Source organism: Lolium rigidum, chromosome 2 (genome assembly GCF_022539505.1).
Source record: "Lolium rigidum isolate FL_2022 chromosome 2, APGP_CSIRO_Lrig_0.1, whole genome shotgun sequence".
Classification (NCBI taxonomy): Eukaryota; Viridiplantae; Streptophyta; class Magnoliopsida; order Poales; family Poaceae; genus Lolium; species Lolium rigidum.
Window position 1 is genome coordinate 38,561,956 of NC_061509.1, and position 21,230 is coordinate 38,583,185.

At 43.9% G+C, this 21,230-nt stretch overlaps 1 protein-coding gene and 1 pseudogene across 1 annotated transcript; both read right to left on the reverse strand.

Annotated features, from left to right (window-relative positions):
* Window positions 1-77: 77 nt before the first annotated feature.
* On the reverse strand, window positions 78-2,651 carry LOC124691597 (transcription factor ILR3-like). The gene is made up of 5 exons (XM_047224888.1): window positions 2,511-2,651; window positions 1,835-1,897; window positions 1,321-1,401; window positions 1,027-1,222; window positions 78-711 (listed from the first exon to the last, which is right to left on the reverse strand). Exons 1-5 carry the CDS (start codon window positions 2,606-2,608, stop codon window positions 418-420), a joined length of 732 nt encoding a protein of 243 aa, XP_047080844.1. The 5' UTR covers window positions 2,609-2,651; the 3' UTR covers window positions 78-417.
* A 3,949-nt stretch (window positions 2,652-6,600) lies between these two features.
* On the reverse strand, window positions 6,601-9,369 carry LOC124689542 (annotated as a pseudogene).
* Window positions 9,370-21,230: the final 11,861 nt, after the last annotated feature.

The window sequence follows — 21,230 nt, forward strand, 5'->3', positions numbered from 1 at the left end:
TGAAGTCAAGGATAATGTGGCAATCAAATTTATAACATAAACGCATTATTATGCAAGTGCGCGCATGCTCAACTCTATATAAACAAAAGAGGTATTGCCAAAGTCAACACTAAAAGACACTGTCTTAAGTACAAACATAAGAAATAAATCAGTGCTCTTCCATACTTATACTATTATACTCATACAAGAGACATGGGAGCAATGAAAGATTGGCCAAGCAAGAGGGTTAAGATTCTGATTAATTACAGGTATCACCCCTATACGGGACAAGGGACCCTAACAGAGCTGCCCAAAACAACAGCTATGCATACAAGAACAACAATCACGAGCTTCCTTTCATCTCGAGGGATCTAACAGACGTCCTGACTTGCCAATGGGCGAGTGGCAGCGTTAGTCAGCATCCCACCTCCGTTGCACTTAGGCATTCGGCGGCCAAAGCTTTGGATCTTGGGTTGTGTCCACGGCAGTCGGGGGCAGCCAGTGCCACATTGCCATTCCAGGGAACGCAGCAGGCATTGGAGCGCCTTTGTTGGTTGGAACTTGGTAAGGTGGTGCAAATGGAGGAAATGCAGCGGGGTGGAATGCTGCTGGATGAGGCATGTGAGGAATAAATCCTGTAGGAGCAACACTTGCTGCCTTGATTTGCTGTTCCAGCTTCTCTTTTTCAGCCTTCAGGCTCACCTTCTCATCTCGGAGCTCATTCTTCTCTACCTGGAAAATTATAGAGCCATTTGTAAAAGAACAAATTTAGTAAAATCTAGCATTCTCAGATGTGTGGGAAGTCAGGGAATTAATGAAAGATGAAAAATCTAGTACTCCCTCCGATCCATATTACTTGTTGCTAATATGGATGTATCTAGACACATTTTAGTTCTAGATACATCCATAATTAGCGACAACTAATATGGACCGGAGGGAGCAATTTAATTGGCGGCCAGCCAATCTTGCACACTAATAAAACTGGGGGCAGTTAAGAATGCATTAGAACTACTTGCTTGTTTAACTCGTGTTATGGGAACAAGATACCTTAAGGTCCTTGATTGCCTCTCGTAGATTCTCATTTGATTCTTTAAGCTTTTCTGTCTCACCTCTGAGTTGTGTCAACATACGAGCTGCATCACTCAAGATACTTGCTTTATCCAACTTAGCCTGCTTGCTCGCTGAACATACTTCGGCAGACCCGTGCTGGCCAGAATTCATAACAGCACATAATTCAAGAAACCTGCAATCAAAATAAGTGACAGTTCATACTTCATACAGATAGGGAACACAGGAAGGGATGGTTTAACATTAGGGGTACATAATGCAAGATGCCCATACCTATCATTCAGTTTATCCCTCCGCATTTTCTCACGGCAAGCTTTGGACTTTGGACCAGATGAAGATGGTTCATCTCTACCTCTGCACGAAATGAAATTTCTTAGTACTAAAAATTCTGGAATGGTGCTGACTAAGGAAATATATCAGGCAGGACAATGCATAGTATGTTACAAACTGGAGTATGCCGACTGTGTCAATGGCACCATTGGCATTTGTAATGGGTTGCAATAGTGTTTAAATATAATGGAACAAAATTTTCAGCATTATGCCATCAGCCCAATTCAGAACAACCAGTAATGAAATAATTTATATGCTCTCAATTCTTAAGTGCATTATATCTTCAATTATACCACTGGATACTGAACCTAGAGAGCATAATCAGTATTAAACAACTAACAAGGGTATGAAATGCCAAAACACAACTCAAAAAGAAACTTTTTCATAGTTAGGAAGAATGTAATTGAAGATAGTACTTTAGCATATGGAAGAAAAAACAGAAGAGTAAGACTGGCACCTTTTACCCAAATTAGAATGCTCAAGACCGCATGCATCTCCACTTACATCCTCAATCCCAAGTCTGTGAAATAAACAGCAATCAGGTACAAGCACAAAAATATGGAAGGGCATTGTAGCTGCTCAAGGCAACGAAAGATTTTGCCGCTCATATTTCAGCAGCACATGCTAATAAACCAATATTTACTATCATATCTATGCACATCACTCCAGTATACAGACCGAGCAATGAGCCCTGTGATGGTATGCCACCTAACACTGAGCACAACGTCGTGCATTGCTAAGTGAAGGCACAAAAAACCACTGATCACTATCGGCAGGCTCGCCTAGAAGGCACTGACAATGCCGGCACTCAGATGTTCACTAATATCTTCAGTTTTGCAGCATGGGTTCAGAGTGGTTCATGGGTAACAATCACACACTGGAGACCCAGATTTCGCATCAACAAAAGCTACAGATCATACATTCCAAAATTTCAAGCCATGTAGCGCGCAAGATTGAAGGGTTCCAACAACAAGAACTGCTACGCGTTCAACGCCGCCCGCAGATAATAAAGAAATCTACGGCGACAGCGACCTCGAGACTACAAAATTTTCCGTACACCACGAAATCACAAAAACTAATGCAATCTAGAGCAATACGAAGACAAAATCGATTCTTTGTTGCGGTGTCCGTACCCTCCGTCGCAGAAGGCGGCGAGGTCCTCCCCGTCGTCGCCGGCGCCTCCGATGAGGAAATCTTCGACCGGATCTCCGCCGCCGCAGCCCTCAATCATCGCGGCGTCCGGGGATCCGACCCTCCTGCCGCTGCCGGAGGAATCCGCTGCCGGGCCTAGGGTTGGCTGGGGAGGCGGGCTAGAGGCTGGGGAGGGGAGGAGTGCGGATTTTGCAGATAGCACCTTGGATGCTCTCCAGCTAGTCGCCGCAGAGAAGGTTGGTTCTGGGATTTGGGGGTCTTTGGAGGTGCTATCCGAGTAGCAAGTGAAGAAGAGGAACTGGTGGTGTAGGATGGATTGCGTGTGGCTTGTGAGCCCCGTTGATGCATGGTCATCATGTAGTTTGTTTTCATGTTTCATGTGATCTATTTGGGTCCATTATCTTACAAAATGCTTTAGGATATGATGTTTTCTTTCCAAAATGGAGCAACATGCCCGTATAGATCTATGCATGGTGTTATTATTGTATCGTTCTATTCTTAATAGATGATCCCATTTCTCTTCACATGCAAGCTATCCACATCAGCAAGCCTTTAATTGGTCCACCTCACAAAGCCATCAGCGTTTGGCGATGCTACCTCGTCTTCTTTTTTCCAGCGAGGCACTCAGTCCTGTGATGTGTTCCGTTCGTTTCAAAGGCAGCAGTGTTCTTATCTAACTCTCTAATTACTTCTCCAATTATTGATTCCCATCTCCCCTTCATCTTCTTGCGGAATATAAACTGATGGTTCTCATGTCCTTCGTCTTCCACTTCGTGAAACTGCAGCACTAATTAGTGGAGAGTTACTCTCCAGTTTAAATACTGCATCTGTTCCGTTTTCCCGTCCTCCCCACGCCTCATGCTCGCCTCCTGCTCTAGAGCTGCTCCGCTCCTGCCTCCACCGGTCGAGACTTCACAGACCCAGCAGATTTCTCCCCAGGAAACCGCTGCTACTGAATAGACGATTTTGAAGTTCCGTCGTCTCTCTCAACGGAAGATGGGTGTTCGATGGTCTGCTTCACCGTGCTCTTTCATGGTTTACCAGCGCTGATATTATCTGTGAACGAGGACGAAGCCGCAGATCGGCAATATACCTTACTAATTCTGGTGGTCAACAAGATCATCTTTGGTCCAACATAATATTAAGGATCAACGGAAATAGCACCCTGAGAGGCTCAAAAAAGGTACACCCTTTTAGATGTGTGTTTCTCTTTTCTTCCTTCTTTATGTTGTGCGATTGAATATTTTGTTTCTCCCTTCTTTCTATTTTGTCACTTATTCATGTCCGATGCATATTGTCCTTCTGGCCTGTATGTATTCGACAAGATGCCGCTTAGTAAGTCTACATGAAGCTTCTCCTTTTTTTCTTAAATTGAAGGTTATCAGTGTTTCCTGACATTAGCTTCTTTGTTGTCCCCTTACAGCAATCCTCAACTTTGTTGAAATTTGGCTTCTACGTCCTCACCAAGTTCTTATTGACTATCTTACATGTAACGATGTCAAGTTTCTTGATCAGAAAAAGGGGTTTTGCCCCGGTCTGCATTTTGGAAATCATGCAATTAACAATATTCACGGAAACAACAGCATTGATTTTGGCAAAAGATGTTTTTTCCTACTGCCATATGTGTGTACTATATATCCATGTTAGTGCTCTGAATATGTGTGATTCTGCCTTATTCCGGGAGAGGAGAAAATTTCTGTTATATGCATGAACTGGTTGCATTTAATACATAAACTGCCTTTTGTATATCTCATAATGTTTCAAATATATTACTTTGCTCTAAGGTGTCATATGTATTTTTGGAAGGTAAACTACATTATGTTGTTCTTGCCTTTGTTGAACAGATTGTTGGATTAACCCCGCCAAAAAAGAAGGTTGTTGAATATACCATTACTTTGCATGGAGATTTGTACCGTATAAGGACAAATCAGATCAGTAATTTGTATGTATTACTTTACAATAGTAATGATGCAAATTGCTCCCACGGGCTGAGTAATCCCATAGTTAATTTGTATAGTTTGGATAGTATATCCAGCACACTTCCTAATTAGCATAGTAGTCTATTAGAAAGAGTAGAATTGTATTCGACACAATGCTCATTGTCTTTTCCAAAGACTATACTTTTAACCAAATAGTTCATTCAAGATGTTTTATATTATTTGCAACAATTTCCGCAGCAACGCGCGGGGTATTATCTAGTTATTAAAAATATGATTCCCTTCGTGGAGTGCTCTCCACCACTCATTCTCTCTCTTTCATATAGTCTAAAATATAGCACAAACGTCAACTCTAATTCCACTCTATTTTGTAGGGCGTGATGATGTCTTACTTTCTCTTTCTTTCTTATCACTCCGTTCGATTCAGTTTGCTAAAATACCTTATATTGTGAAACGGATATACTTTCTTCGATTTATATTACTTGTTGCTAGTATGGATATTACTTTAAATAAATATGTTTAAATACATCTATACTTAAGAAAATTAATATGGATCAGAGCGTACTAACATTTATTACATTTATATGGAAGCACTGGTAAATGTGGGTCTTTGTGTTAGAGCTCGTTCCACCTAATTTTGTATGCATCTTCTCCGCATATGTAAAATTGTTACGTAGCCTCTTATTATATTATTATACAGGAGGGAGCCGCTAGGGTACGCACTGCAGGGGAAAAAATAAGGTGCACCTGCTCGGTAAGAGAACGTCTACAATGTAAGATACTTAGGTAGGTGCTTATAAAAATGAACCGAGTTTTATCTAGGCACCGGTGCTTATTTACATTAGAGAGATGCCTAACTAGGCACCTCCCATGTATATGAAAAATAACCGATGCTTACAAAAAATCCTTATTAATTTTGATAAGCACCTAGCTAAGCATTTGCATTGTACGTGGCCTAAGGCACCACCTACAAGGATACAACCGTCAGAATCACGCCGGCCACAGCCACGCCGGCAAAGCAGACAACTGGACCTCGCAGCAGGCAGCAGCACGACGCTAGGCCACCTGGTGAGCTAACTGGCGACCAAAATAATAGGCCTGGGACAGCTCCGGCACGAAGCAGTCAGATACATATCACCTGTGCACATCGTTGATAAGCAAGATCCCTCGCTCGTCCTGAAATGACATGAATAGTTAACCTAGCGCTGACGCTGATGGTTCGAATTCCGAGTACCGATCGAATTAACTTCGCGTCGCTCGTCCGGTAGATGAAAAAGCGGCATGAACCCATCTCCTTCTCTTGGAGTTTCTCATCTATGCTGTGCTCAATCTGAACGAGAAGTATTGTGCGGGAGGGCGGCCTTCGTGGTGTGGGTGCCTAGGTGCCATTCATGGCGTTTGGCGGCGGTCTCCATGTCGTCGACCGGTCAAGGCATGCACGTCGAGAAGCGGGGACTGAGCGGGAGTGCTGCTGCGGGCGGCGGCGGCCCCGTGCAGGGCGAGCGCGGCGTCGTTCCTGTGCTGCTGGGCGCGAGACGTCGAGCATGGCGTGGGAGAGGGCCTCCAATTTCTGTTTGCCTCCATCTGATCTGATCTGCCATTGATCATCAGTGGATCTGCATTGTCCGATCTGCAGGTGATCCGTCGCATGGAGTACTTCCCGAGAGAATATGATCGTCTCCATCTCCGATTGGGAAAAAGAAATCTAAGGATCGTGCAATGTAGAGCAGTGCAAGGTTCAACCTAGCTGATATGCCTTTTTGTTGATAGGTTTTGAGATAGCTTACCGCTCATGCTGAGCAATAGTTCAACCAGGCATCTTAACAAATATTCTAAGAATAACACTGATCAATAATCATACCAGTGTCACCTGTGGGGCTCTTAGCCTGATGGCTGCTAGTTTGGAACGAAAGGTGCATAAAGGCCCAGAAGCAAGAAATGATTTGAGAGCCGTAGCGTTGTTCTGAGACTAGAAATAGTAATTAGACATGACAGTTATTGGCAAAGCAATTGCCTATAAGCTTAACATGACAAGTTGAGGGGATTATGTGGTAATTTTACAAGGCACTGGAAAATTCAACCATCAACTATTGTTATTATCACCACAAGAAATCCATGACAACCATACATAAACTCAGCGGAGGTAGAGAGTCACATTATACTCGATGATATCTCCCTTGGACGGGTTCACGGCGTCGAGACAGTCAACGCACACCGTCCTGAGCAAGCCGTACCCTTGGGCCATTCGAAACGCACCACGACCACCAACAACGAGGGAGCTCTCGGTTGGATTACTGAATTGGTTTCTTGAGGACATCAAGAATGAGCTGCCTTTGAACGGACCATCCGTCAACTCACGATCAATAGTTTCCAAGATCGTGTACCCATCTTTGCCTGTTTCAATGTAAAAGCCTTGTGCATTCCCAACCACCTTAGATGTACTCGCGGTTCCCTCGGTGAGCACATCATCGAACACATAGACAGAGCTAAAGGCACTAAGCCACGAGCATGGGCTGTGGCATTGGTATTTTGTGCAACGAGGACCGAGGATGGATCACTCACATTGTGAGTGTTGTGAAGAGTAGAAGAGGAGGTTTGCCACCTTCCCATTTCCATCAATCTGGGAAGCATTGCATTGGAGAGAAAGAAGTAGGATGGTGAGGAGCAAGAATGGGATTCTCATCTTGTGTTCTTGACTTCTTGTGGCTTTCTATTTGCAAATTGGATATGATCAGTAGAAGATGCAATATGTGTATTTATAGGCGGGGAGGAAGATATCTTTTGGTATTCTACATATGGAAGTAATTAATGGTATAGAGAGGGGAATATATTTAGGTATTCTATATATAGAATAATTTATGAAAACACTTAAATACCTCCTATGTTTGGGAAGAAATTAATATGATCCATCTATAGAATAATTGGTACTCCGTAATAATGTATTTGGAAGGAACAACTAATTATACTTCATTATGTATTGTCACCAACATCATTCTCATACTCAACCATGGTATCGACCGTGATGATGCGTGCCTCTTGCCAATGGTATGAAATAATAAATATTATTTAACTTGTGGCAACTTATTTGTAATGGATGATTAGTATCAAGTAGTCCAATTTCAGTTTGAGTTTGCTGAAATCGAAATTTAAAAGAAATTATGTTCGAAGCTGCCTTTGCAATGGTACTGCGATACCATTTACGCGAGGAAGATGACAAACTTACTAGAATTCAAGCTGAAATTTTATGCGTATAAATGCAAAGTTGCAGTCTTACATATCAGCCGCAAATAGCTAAATGACCCTGAAATTACAATGTATATCAATGATATTAACACCAAATCGAAATCGACTATAAAATGTTGATTAACTCGGCTGGATTATACAAAGGAGGTGATTGTGATGGGGAGGAGCCTTTATTGATTTATTTCAAGTAGTATTTTATACTTATTTTAGGAATGACCCCTTACACCCTCCTAATTTGATCATATTCATGAGAAGCATAGCTTCTCTCTTATCCCCCTCTCCTCTATCGAGGCTCGGCATAGCATCCCCATTACCCCCGCCCCCATTGTCGCCTAGAGCATAACCTCTGCCCCCATGCATAGCTCTCCCCTCTACTCTGCACCCTCCTAACCCGAACCTTATATACACCTTCCCTAACCTATACTAAACGCTCTATTCTACTCCTAATGCTACTTGGTTACGACCTCGCCGAGTCCAACATCTATATACCAATCCTGCTCCAACTCCGCAATCAATGTGGGACTTAAAAAGTTCACTTACAGAGTGCTCGCCGGCCGACGCCTCCCCCGCATGCCTAGATGGTCCCATGTCCGTTACCAGAGAGGGTACACCAATGTCAATGCAAGTGCGACCTCCTCCGCACCGCGACGTTGTCAGCCACGTTGTGTCATCCTCCTAGCGGCGTGTTTTTTTTATATGAGAGTACCATATTTCTATGAAATGCAGTGGTATGGGTACAAGAAACTACCACTCGCTGCGAGCGAGCGTAGCACAACTCCACACCGGTTAGTCCAAAGACAGCCACCACCGATACGACAGAAGAGGGTTTCGAGTCGTGGTGATGACTATGCGTTGGCGGACTATTGATGGACTGTATTATTGGGCCACCGGGTGTACAGTACTAGGCCTGTTAATGTATCGAGCCCATTTATTTGCGAGTAGTAGTAGCGGGCCTCAAGAAAAAAGAGTAATTCTGATTATTTCGTTATTTCTGATCTTTGCTCTGCCCGTGCGCCGCCGCCGTCCCGACGAAGCTGCGCCGTGTGCGGCGCCGGACTCCCCACCCCACGCTTCTGGACTCCGAAGGCTCCCATGGATGACTTCGGAGGTGCATCCCCGGATCGCTACCGCGGCGGTGGAGGCGGAAGCACCTCCCTGGTCTGCGATGCATGCGGATTCGCGGAAGTCTACGGTCCCGACGACTTCTCGGAGAACGGATTATTCTCGTGCAGCAAGTGCGACGCCGTGCACACCCACACCCCGGAGACGGCCGCCGACCCCTACGAATCTACGATATAAAAATGCGCCGCCGAGTTCCCCAACCCGCCCCAACCCCTCCATACCACCCCCAGCACGACCCTCTTGCATCTGCGGCGACTTCCTGTCCTGGGGTGAGCCGGAGGAGTTGGTGACTCGGGTCCGGCGGCGCTACGTGCAGGGGCTGCAGGTGATCCTGCAGCGGCAGCTGGAAGTGTAGGTGGACAGGCACCAGGTGGGCCTGCTGGTCTGCAGCGTCGCTGGAACCGTCTGGGTGCCGTGGGTCGCTGCCTCCAAGGTGTTCGACGAAATGTTGGCAAGGAAGGTGCTCGCCGAGGACAAGGCCAACCGGAGACCCAACTGTTCTGCTGCCGATGTAGGTGCCGCTCTTGTTTCGTTTCATCGCCATAGAAAAAATAACCAGGACGAAAATTGAACATATGTTCCTTTTCCGTGCATGGCGTGGGAGAGGGCCTCCAATTTCTGTTTGCCTCCATCTGATCTGATCTGCCATTGATCATCAGTGGATTTGCATTGTCCGATCTGCAGGTGATCCGTTGCATGGAGTACTTCCCGAGAGAATATGATCGTCTCCATCTCCGATTGGGAAAAACAAATCTAAGGATCGTGCAATGTAGAGCAGTGCAAGGTTCAACCTGATATGCCTTTTTGTTGATAGGTTTTGAGATAGCTTACCGCTCATGCTGAACAATAGTTCAACCAGGGATCTTAACAAATATTCTAAGAATAACACTAATCAATAATCCTACCAGTGTCACCTGTGGGGCTCTTAGCCTGACGGCTGCTAGTTTGGAACGAAAGGTGCATAAAGGCCCAGAAGCAAGAAATGATTTGAGAGCCGTAGCGTTGTTCTGAGACTAGAAATAGTAATTAGACATGACAGTTATTGGCAAAGCAATTGCCTACAAGCTTAACATGACAAGTTGAGGGGATTATGTGGTAATTTTACAAGGCACATTAACTGGAAAATTCAACCATCAACTATTGTTATTATCACCACAAGAAATCCATGACAACCATACATAAACTCAGCGGAGGTAGAGAGTCACATTATACTCGATGATATCTCCCTTGGACGGGTTCACGGCGTCGAGGACAGTCCAACGCACACCGTCCTGAGCAAGCCGTACCCTTGGGCCATTCGAAACGCACCACGACCACCAACAACGAGGAGCTCCCTGGTTGGATTACTGAATTGGTTTCTTGAGGACATCAAGAATGAGCTGCCTTTGAACGGACCATCCGTCAACTCCACGATCAATAGTTTCCAAGATCGTGTACCCATCTTTGCCTGTTTCAATGTAAAAGCCTTGTGCATTCCCAACCACCTTAGATGTACTCGCGGTTCCCTCGGTGAGCACATCATCGAACACATAGACAGAGCTAAAAGGCACTAAGCCCCGAGCATGGGCTGTGGAATTGGTATTTTGTGCAACGAGGACCGAGGATGGATCACTCACATTGTGAGTGTTGTGAAGGTAGAAGAGGAGGTTCGCCACCTTCCCATTTCCATCAACTGGGGAAGCATTGCATTGGAGAGAAAGAAGTAGGATGGTGAGGAGCAAGAATGCGATTCTCATCTTGTGTTCTTGACTTCTCGTGGCTTTCTATTTGCGAATTGGATATGATCAGTAGAAGATGCAATATGTGTATTTATAGGAGGGGAGGAAGATATCTTTTGGTATTCTACATATGGAAGTAATTAATGGTATAGAGAGGATGATATATTTAGGTATTCTATATATAGAATAATTTATGAAAACACTTAAATACCTCCTATGTTTGGGAAGAAATTAATATGATCCATCTATAGAATAATTGGTACTCCGTAATAATGTATTTGGAAGGAACAACTATTATACTTCATTATGTATTGTCACCGACATCATTCTCATACTCAACCATGGTATCGACCGTGATGATGCGTGCCTCTTGCCAATGGTATGAAATAATAAATATTTTTTAACTTGTGGTAACTTATTTTTAATGTATGATTAGTATCAAGTAGTCCAATTTCAGTTTGAGTTTGCTGCAATCGAAATTTAAAAGAAATTATGTTCGAAGCTACCTTTGCAATGGTACTGCGATACCATTTACGCGTGGAAGATGAAAAACTTACTAGAATTCAAGCTGAAATTTTATGCGTATAAATGCAAATTTGCAGTCTTACATATCAGCCGCAAATAGCTAAATGACCCTGAAATTACAATGTAGATTAATGATATTAACACCAAATCGGAATCGACTATAAAATGTTGATTAACTCGGCTGGATTATACAAAGGAGGTGATTGTAATGGAGAGGAGCCTTTATTGATTTATTTCAAGTAGTATTTTATACTTATTTTAGGAATGACCCCTTACACCCTCCTAATTTGATCATATTCATGAGAAGCATAGCTTCTCTCTTATCCCCCTCTCCTCTATCGAGGCTCGGCATAGCATCCCCATTACCCCCGCCCCCATTGTCGCCTACAGCATAACCTCTGCCCCCATGCATAGCTCTCCCCTCTACTCTACCTGCACCCTCCTAACCCGAACCTTATATATATACACCTTCCCTAACCTATACTAAACGCTCTATTCTACTCCTAATGCTACTTGGTTACGACCTCGCCGAGTCCAACATCTATATACCAATCCTACTCCAACTCTGCAATCAATGTGGGACTTAAAAAGTTCACTTACCAGAGTGCTCGCCGGTCGACGCCTCCCCCGCATGCCTAGATGGCCCCATGTCCGTTACCAGAGAGGGTACACCAATGTCAATGCAAGTGCGACCTCCTCCGCACCGCGACGTTGTCAGCCACGTTGTGTCATCCTCCTAGCGGCGAGTTTTTTTTTATATGAGAGTACCATATTTCTATGAAATGCAGTGGTCTGGGTACAAGAAAACTACCACTCGCTGCGAGCGAGCGTAGCACAACTCCACACCGGTTAGTCCGAAGACAGCCACCACCGATACGACGGAAGAGGGTTTCGAGTCGTGGTGATGACTATGCGTTGGCGGACTATTGATGGACTGTATTATTGGGCCACCGGGTGTACAGTACTAGGCCTGTTAATGTATCGAGCCCATTTATTTGCGAGTAGTAGTAGCGGGCCTCAAGAAAAAAGAGTAATTCTGATTATTTCGTTATTTCTGATCTTTGCTCTGCCCGTGCGCCGCCGCCGTCCCGACAAAGCTGCGCCGTGTGCGGCGCCGGACTCCCCACCCCACGCTTCTGGACTCCGGATCGCTACCGCGTCGGTGGAGGCGGAAGCACCTCCCTGGTCTGCGATGCCTGCAGATTCGCGGAAGTCTACGGTCCCGACAACTTCTCGGAGAACGGATTCTTCTCGTGCAGCAAGTGCGATGCCGTGCACACCCACACCCCGGAGACGGCCGCCGACCCCTACGAATCTACGATATAAAAATGCGCCGCCGAGTTCCCCAACCCGCCCCAACCCCTCCATACCACCCTGATACGTCCATTTTGCATCACTATTTTATATCATAATTTACTGTTATTCATTGATATATTTCATATTTAGAGATGAAACTTATGTTATTTCACCTATTTTGCATGTTTCATGATTATTGGAGAATTATTCACTGGAGTCGAATTCTGCTTGGAAAAAGCACCGTCAGGATACAATATTTCTGAAGATCAACAATTGACGGAAAATATACCGAAGCTCCTATTTTTCTAGATGACGGAGCCAGCCAAAAGGGGAGGCCGAGGAGGGCCACCATGGGCCCTCCCCATAGGCCGGCACGGGCACCAGGCCTGGCGCGCCGCCATGTGGGGAGGGGGCCCACGACCCCCCTCGGCCATCGCCCTTTCGCGTACTTCATCTCCCAGAAACCCTAAGGTGCAACAGAACATCGAGGATAGTCGCAGCCGCCTCTTCGGGGCGGAAAAACACCAGAGAGAAAAGAGCTCTCCGGCAGGCTGAAATCTGCCGGGGAAATTCCCTCTCGGAGGGGGAAATCGTCGCCATCATCACCGCCATCAAGCTGGACTTCATTGGGATCATCATCATCATCATCTCCACCACCGACACCGTCATCTCCACCGCTGCACCTTGTCTCCGCTGTAACATCTAGGGTTGAATCTTGATTATTTCATAGGGGAAACTCTCCCGGTGTTGATTACTCCTTGTTATTGATGCTATTGAGTGAAACCATTGAACCAAGGTTTATGTTCAGATTGTTATTCATCATCATATCACCTCTGATCATGTTCCATATGATGTCTTGTGAGTAGTTCGTTTAGTTCTTGAGGACATGGGTGAAGTCTAAATGTTAGTAGTGAACTATGTTGAGTAATATTTAATGGTTTGATATTTAAATTGTGGTGTTATTCTTCTAGTGGTGTCATGTGAACGTCGACTACATGATACTTAACCTTTATGGGCCTAGGGGAATGCATCTTGTATTCGTTTGCTAATTGTGGGGTTGCCGGAGTGACGAGCAACTCGAACCCCGTTGGTATATCGATGCATGAGGGATAGCGAGGATCTCGAGTTTAAAGTCTGTGGTTAGATTTATCTTAATTACTTTCTTGTATTTGCGGATGCTTGCAAGGGGTTTAATCACAAGTATGTATTAGTCCTAGGAAGGGCGGTGCATTAGCATAGGTTCACCCACACAACACTTATCAAAACAATGAAGATTAATCAACTATATGAAGCGAAAGCACTAGACTAAATTCCCGTGTGAACGTTTGGTCATCATAAGTAAACAAACCGGCTTGTCCTTTGTGCTAAAAAGGATTGGGCCACTCGCTGCAATTATTACTCTCACATTTTACTTACTTGTATTTTATTTATTTGCTATATCAAAACCCCCTGAATACTTGTCTGTGAGCATTTACAGTGAATCCTTCATCGAAACTGCTTGTCAACACCTTCTGCTCCTCGTTGGGTTCGACACTCTTATTTATCGAAAGTACTACGATACACCCCCTATACTTGTGGGTCATCACACCCCCAACACGACCCTCTTGCGTCTGAGGCGACTTCCTGTCCTGGGGCGAGCCAGAGGAGTTGGTGACTCGGATCTGGCGGCGCTACGTGCAGGGGCTGCAGCTGATCCTACAGCGGCAGCTGGAAGTGCAGGTGGACAGGCACCAGGTGGGCGTGCTCGTCTGCAGGGTTGCTGGAACCGTCTGGGTGCCATGGGTCGCTGCCTCCAAGGTGTTCGACGAAATGTTGGCAAGGAAGGTGCTCGCCGAGGACAAGGCCGATCGGAGACCCAACTGTTCTGCTACCGATGTAGGTGCCGCTCTTGTTTCGTTTCATCGCCATAGAAAAAAACCAGAACGAAAATTGAACATATGTTCCTTTTCCGTGCATGGCGTGGGAGAGGGCCTCCAATTTCTGTTTGCCTCCATCTGATCTGATCTGCCATTGATCATCAGTGGATCTGCATTGTCCGATCTGCAGGTGATCCATCGCATGGAGTACTTCCCGAGAGAATATGATCGTCTCCATCTCCGATTGGGAAAAAGAAATCTAAGGATCGTGCAATGTAGAGCAGTGCAAGGTTCAACCTGATATGCCTTTTTGTTGATAGGTTTTGAGATAGCTTACCGCTCATGCTGAACAATAGTTCAACAAGGCATCTTAACAAATATTCTAAGAATAACACTGATCAATAATCGTACCAGTGTCACCTGTGGGGCTCTTAGCCTGATGGCTGCTAGTTTGGAACGAAAGGTGCATAAAGGCCCAAAAGCAAGAAATGATTTGAGAGCCGTAGCGTTGTTCTAAGACTAGAAATAGTAATTAGACATGACAGTTATTGGCAAAGCAATTGCCTACAAGCTTAACATGACATGTTGAGGGGATTATGTGGTAATTTTACAAGTAACTGGAAAATTCAACCATCAACTATTGTTATTATCACCACAAGAAATCCATGACAACCATACATAAACTCAGCGGAGGTAGAGAGTCACATTATACTCGATGATATCTCCCTTGGACGGGTTCACGGCGTCGAGACAGTCAACGCACACCGTCCTGAGCAAGCCGTACCCTTGGGCCATTCGAAACGCACCACGACCACCAACAACAGGGAGCTCCCTGGTTGGATTACTGAATTGGTTTCTTGAGGACATCAAGAATGAGCTGCCTTTGAACGGACCATCCGTCAACTCACAGTCAATAGTTTCCAAGATCGTGTACCCATCTTTGCCTGTTTCAATGTAAAAGCCTTGTGCATTCCCAACTACCTTAGATGTACTCGCGGTTCCCTCGGTGAGCACATCATCGAACACATAGACAGAGCTAAAAGGCACTAAGCCACGAGCATGGGTCTGTGGCATTGGTATTTTGTGCAACGAGGACCGAGGATGGATCACTCACATTGTGAGTGTTGTGAAGGTAGAAGAGGAGGTTCGCCACCTTCCCATTTCCATCAACGCGGGAAGCATTGCATTGGAGAGAAAGAAGTAGGATGGTGAGGAGCAAGAATGGGATTCTCATCTTGTGTTCTTGACTTCTTGTGGCTTTCTATTTGCGAATTGGATATGATCAGTAGAAGATGCAATATGTCTATTTATAGGCGGGGAGGAAGATATCTTTTGGTATTCTACATATGGAAGTAATTAATGGTATAGAGAGGATGATATATTTAGGTATTCTATATATAGAATAATTTATGAAAACACTTAAATGCCTCCTATGTTTGGGAAGAAATTAATATGATCCATCTATAGAATAATTGGTACTTCGTAATAATGTATTTGGAAGGAACAACTAATTATACTTCATTATGTATTGTCACCGACATCATTCTCATACTCAACCATGGTATCGACCGTGATGATGCGTGCCTCTTGCCAATGGTATGAAATAATAAATATTTTTTAACTTGTGGCAACTTATTTGTAATGGATGATTAGTATCAAGTAGTCCAATTTCAGTTTGAGTTTGCTCATAATCGAAATTTAAAATAAATTATGTTTGAAGTTGCCTTTGCAATGGATGCTGCGATACCATTTACGGGAGGAAGATGACAAACTTACTAGAATTCAAGCTGAAATTTTATGCGTATAAATGCAAAGTTGCGGTCTTACATATCAGCCGCAAATAGCTAAATGACCTCGAAATTACAATGTAGATCAATGATATTAACACCAAATCGGAATCGACTATAAAATGTTGATTAACTCGGCTGGATTATACAAAGGAGGTGATTGTGATGGGGAGGAGCCTTTATTGATTTATTTCAAGTAGTATTTATACTTATTTTAGAAATGGCCCCTTACACCCTCCTAATTTGATCATATTCATGAGAAGCATAGCTTCTCTCTTATCCCCCTCCCCTCTATCGAGGCTCGGCATAGCATCCCCATTACCCCCGCCCCCATTGTCGCCTAGAGCATAACCTTTGCCCCCATGCATAGCTCTCCCCTCTACTCTACCTGCACCCTCCTAACCCGAACCTTATATACACCTTCCCTAACCTATACTAAACGCTCTATTCTACTCCTAATGCTACTTGGTTACGACCTCGCCGAGTCCAACATCTATATACCAATCGTGCTCCAACTCCGCAAGCAATGTGGGACTTAAAAAGTTCACTTACCAGAGTGCTCGCCGGCCGACGCCTCCCCTGCATGCCTAGATGGTCCTGATACGTCTCAAACGTATCTATAATTTCTTATGTTCCATGCTAGTTTTATGACAATACTAACATGTTTTACATACACTTTATATCATTTTGATGCATTTTCCGGTACTAACCTATTAACAAGATGCCGAAGCGCCAGTTCCTGTTTTCTGCTGTTTTTGGTTTCAGAAATCCTACATAGAAAATATTCTCGGAATTGGACGAAACAAAATCCCACGGTCTTATTTTTCACGGAAGGTTCCAGAAGTCCGAAGAGGAGACGAAGAGGGGCCACGAGGCGGCCACACCATAGGGGGGCGCGGCCCCACCCCGGCCGCGCCGCCATATGGGGTGGGCCCTCGGGCGTCCCCGACTCTACCCCTTCGCCTATATAATCCTTACGTCGCGAAAACCCTATTACGAGAGCCACGATACGAGAAAAGTTGCGAGACGCCGCCGCCGTCAACCCCATCTCGGGGGTTACGAAGATCGCCTCGGCACCTGCTCGGGAGAGGGAATCATCACCGGAGGGCTCTACATCACCATGCCCGCCTCCGAACTGATGCGTGAGTAGTTCATCCTTGGACTATGGGTCCATAGCATTAGCTAGATGGTTGTCTTCTCCTATTGTGCCATCATGTTTAGATCTTGTGAGCTGCCTATCATGATCAAGATCATCTATTTGTAATGGTACATGTTGTATTTGTTGGGATCCGATGAATATGGAATACTATGTCAAGTTGATTATCGATTTATCATATATGTGTTGTTTATGATCTTGCATGCTCTCCATTGCTAGTAGAGGCTCTGGCCAATTTGATACTTGTAACTCCAAGAGGGAGTATTTATGCTCAATAGTGGGTTCATGTCTCCATTGAATCCGGGGGAGTGACAGCAACCCTTAAGGTTGTGGATGTGTTGTTGCCACTAGGGATAAAACATCAATGCTTTGTCTAAGGATATTTGTATTGTTTAAATTACGCACAATACTTAATGCAATTGTCTGTTGTTTGCAACTTAATACTGGAAGGGTGTGGATGCTAACCCGGAGGTGGACTTTTTAGGCATAGATGCATGCTGGATAGCGGTCTATGTTATTTGTCGTAATGCCCTAAGTAAAACTCATAGTAGTCATCATGATATGTATGTGCATTGTTATGCCCTCTCTATTTGTCAATTGCCCAACAGTAATTTGTTCACCCAACATGCTATTAATCTTATTGGAGAGACACCACTAGTGAACTGTGGACCCCGGTCCATTCTTTTACATCTGAAATACTATCTATTGCAATCATTGTTCTCTGCTGTTTTTTGCAAACAAACATCATTCTCCACACCATACGTTTAATCCTTTGTTTACAACAAGCTGATAACGCGTTACAAAGGATTAAACGTATGGTGTGGAGAATGATGTTTGCTTGCAAAGAACAACAGAGAACAATGATTGAAGTAGGTTGTATTTCAGATGAAAAGAATGGACCGGGGTCCAGATTCATAGTGTGTCTCTCAATAAGATAAATAACATGTTGGGTGAACAAATTACGATTGGGCAATTGACAAATAGAGAGGGCATAACAATGCACATACATATCATGATGACTACTATGAGATTTACTTAGGGCATTACGACAAAGAATATAGACCGCTATCCAACATGCATCTATGCCTAAAGAGTTAGCATCCACGCCTCCGCATTAAGTTGCAAATAGCAGCAATTGCATTAAGTATGGTGCGTAATGTAATCAACACAAATATCCTTAGACAAAGCATTGATGTTTTATCCCTAGTGGCAACAGCACATCCACAACCTTAGAACTTTCTGTCCATTGTCCCAGATTCAATGGAGGCATGAACCCACTATCCAGCATAAATACTCCCTCTTGGAGTCACAAGTATCAACTTGGCCAGAGCCTCTACTAGCTACGAGAGAGCATGCAAGATCATAAACTACACATATATGATAGATCAATTAATCAACTTGACATAGTATTCCATATTCATCGGATCCCAACAAACACAACATGTAGCATTACAAATAGACGATCTTGATCATGATAGGCAGCTCCAAGATCTAAACATGATAGCACAAGAGGAGAAGACAACCATCTAGCTATCATGGACCCATAGTCCAAGGATGAACTACTCACACATCAATCGGAGGCGGGCATGATGATGTAGAGTCCTCCGTGATGATTCCCCTCCCGGCGAGGTGCCGGAGCGATCTCTGAATCCCCCGAGATGGGATTGGCGGCGGCGGTCTCCGGAACTTTCTCGTATCGTGGCTCTCGGTACTAGGGTTTTCGCGACGGAGAGAATAAATAGGCGAAGGGGCGAGTCGGGAGGCGCTCGAGGGGCCCACCCCATAGGGCGCGCGCCCAAGGGTGGGGCCGTGCCCCCTAGGGTGTGGCCGCCTCGTCGCCCCTCTTCGTCTCCTCTCCGGACTTACTGGAAGGCTCCGTGCAAAATAAGACCGTGGGCTTTGTTTCGTCCAATTCCGAGAATATTTCTGTGTAGGATTTACGAAACCAAAAACAGCAGCAGAAACTGCGCTTCGCATCTTGTTAATAGGTTAGTGCCGGAAAATGCATCAAAATGATATAAAGTGTATATAAAACATGTGAGTATTGTCATATAACTAGCATGGAACATAATAAATTATAGATACGTTTGAGGCGTATCAAGCATCCCAAGCTTAGTTCCTACTCGCCCTCGAGTAGGTAAACGATAACAAGGATAATTTCTGAAGTGACATGCTACTATCATAATCTTGATCAATACTATTGTAAAGCATATGAGATGAATGAAGTGATTCAAAGCAATGGTAAAGATAATGACTAAACAACTGAATCATATAGCAAAGACTTTTCATGAATAGTACTTTCAAGACAAGTATCAATAAGTCTTGCATAAGAGTTAACTCATAAAGTAATAGATTCTTAATAGAAGGTTTTGAAACAACACAAAGGAAGATATAAGTTTCAGCAGTTGCTTTCAACTTCAACATGTATATCTCATGGATAATTGTCAATACAAAGTAATATGATGAATGCAAATAAGCAAGTATGTAAGAATCAATGAACACAGTTGACACAAGTGTTTGCCTCTAAGATGGAAAGAAGTAGGTAAAGCCGACTCAACATAAAGTAAAAGAAAGGCCCTTCGCGAGAGGGAAGCGAGGGATTACTCATGTGCTAGAGCTTTTTATTTTGAAAACATGGAAACAATTTTGTCAACTGTAGTAATAATTCCTATGTGTTATGCATAAAACCTCCTATAAGTTGCAAGCCTCATGCATCGAATACCAATAGTGCTCGCACCTTGTCCTAATTAGCTCGGATTTCCATGGATTATCATTGCATTACATATGGTTCAACCAAGTGTCACAAAGGGGTACCTCTATGTCACCTGTACAAAGGTCCAAGGAGATAGATCGCATTTGATTTCTCGTTTTTGATAAATCTCAACCTTGAGGACATCCATACCGGGACAACATAGAAAACAGATAATGGACTCCTCTTTAATGCTTAAGCATTCAACAACAGATAATATTCTCATAAGAGATTGATGATTAGTGTCCAAACTGAAACTTCCACCATGATACATGGCATTGGTTGGCGGCCCAATATTCTTCTCTAACATTATGCATAGTCAAACCATTTAATCATGATAAATCACCCTTACTTCAGACAAGACGAACATGCATAGCAACTCACATGATATTCAACAAAGGTGTAACAGTTGATGGCATCCCCAGAAACATGGTTACCGCTCAAGAAGCAACTTATAAGAAATAAGATACATAAGCGACATATTCATCACCACAATAGTTTTTAGGCTACTTTCCCATGAGCTATGTATTGCAAAGACAAGGAATAAATTTTTTAAAGGTAGCACGCAAGCAATTTACTTTGGAATGGCAGAAAAATACCACATAGTAGGTAGATATGGTGGACACAAATGGCATGGGTTTTGGCTCAAGGTTTTGGATGCACGAGAAGCATTCCCTCTCAGTACAAGGCTTTGGCTAGCAAGGTTGTTTGAAGCAAACACAAGTATGAACCAGTACTGACAAAACTTACATAAGAACATATTGCAAGCATTATAAGACTCTACACTGTCTCCTTGTTGTTCAAACACTTTTACCAGAAAATATCTAGACTTTTAGAGAGACCAATCATGCAAACCAAATTTCAACAAGCTCTATGGTAGTTCTTCATTAATAGGTAACTACATGATGCAAGAGCTTAAACATGATCTACTTGAGAACTCAAAACAATTGCCAAGTATCAAATTATTCAAGACCATATACCAATTACCACATGAAGCATTTTCTGTTTCCAACCAAATAGCAATGAACGAAGCGGTTTTCAACCTTCACCATGAACATAAAAAGTAAAGCTAAGAACACCAGTGTTCATATGAAACAGCGGAGCGTGTCTTTCTCCCACACAAGAAATGCTAGGATCCGAATTTATTCAAAAACAAACAAAAATAAAAACATACCGACGTTCCAAGTAAAGCACATAAGATGTGACGGAATAAAAATATAGTTTCACTAGAGGTGACCTGATAAGTTGTCGATGAAGAAGGGGATGCCTTGGGCATCCCCAAGCTTAGATGCTTGAGTCTTCTTGAAATATG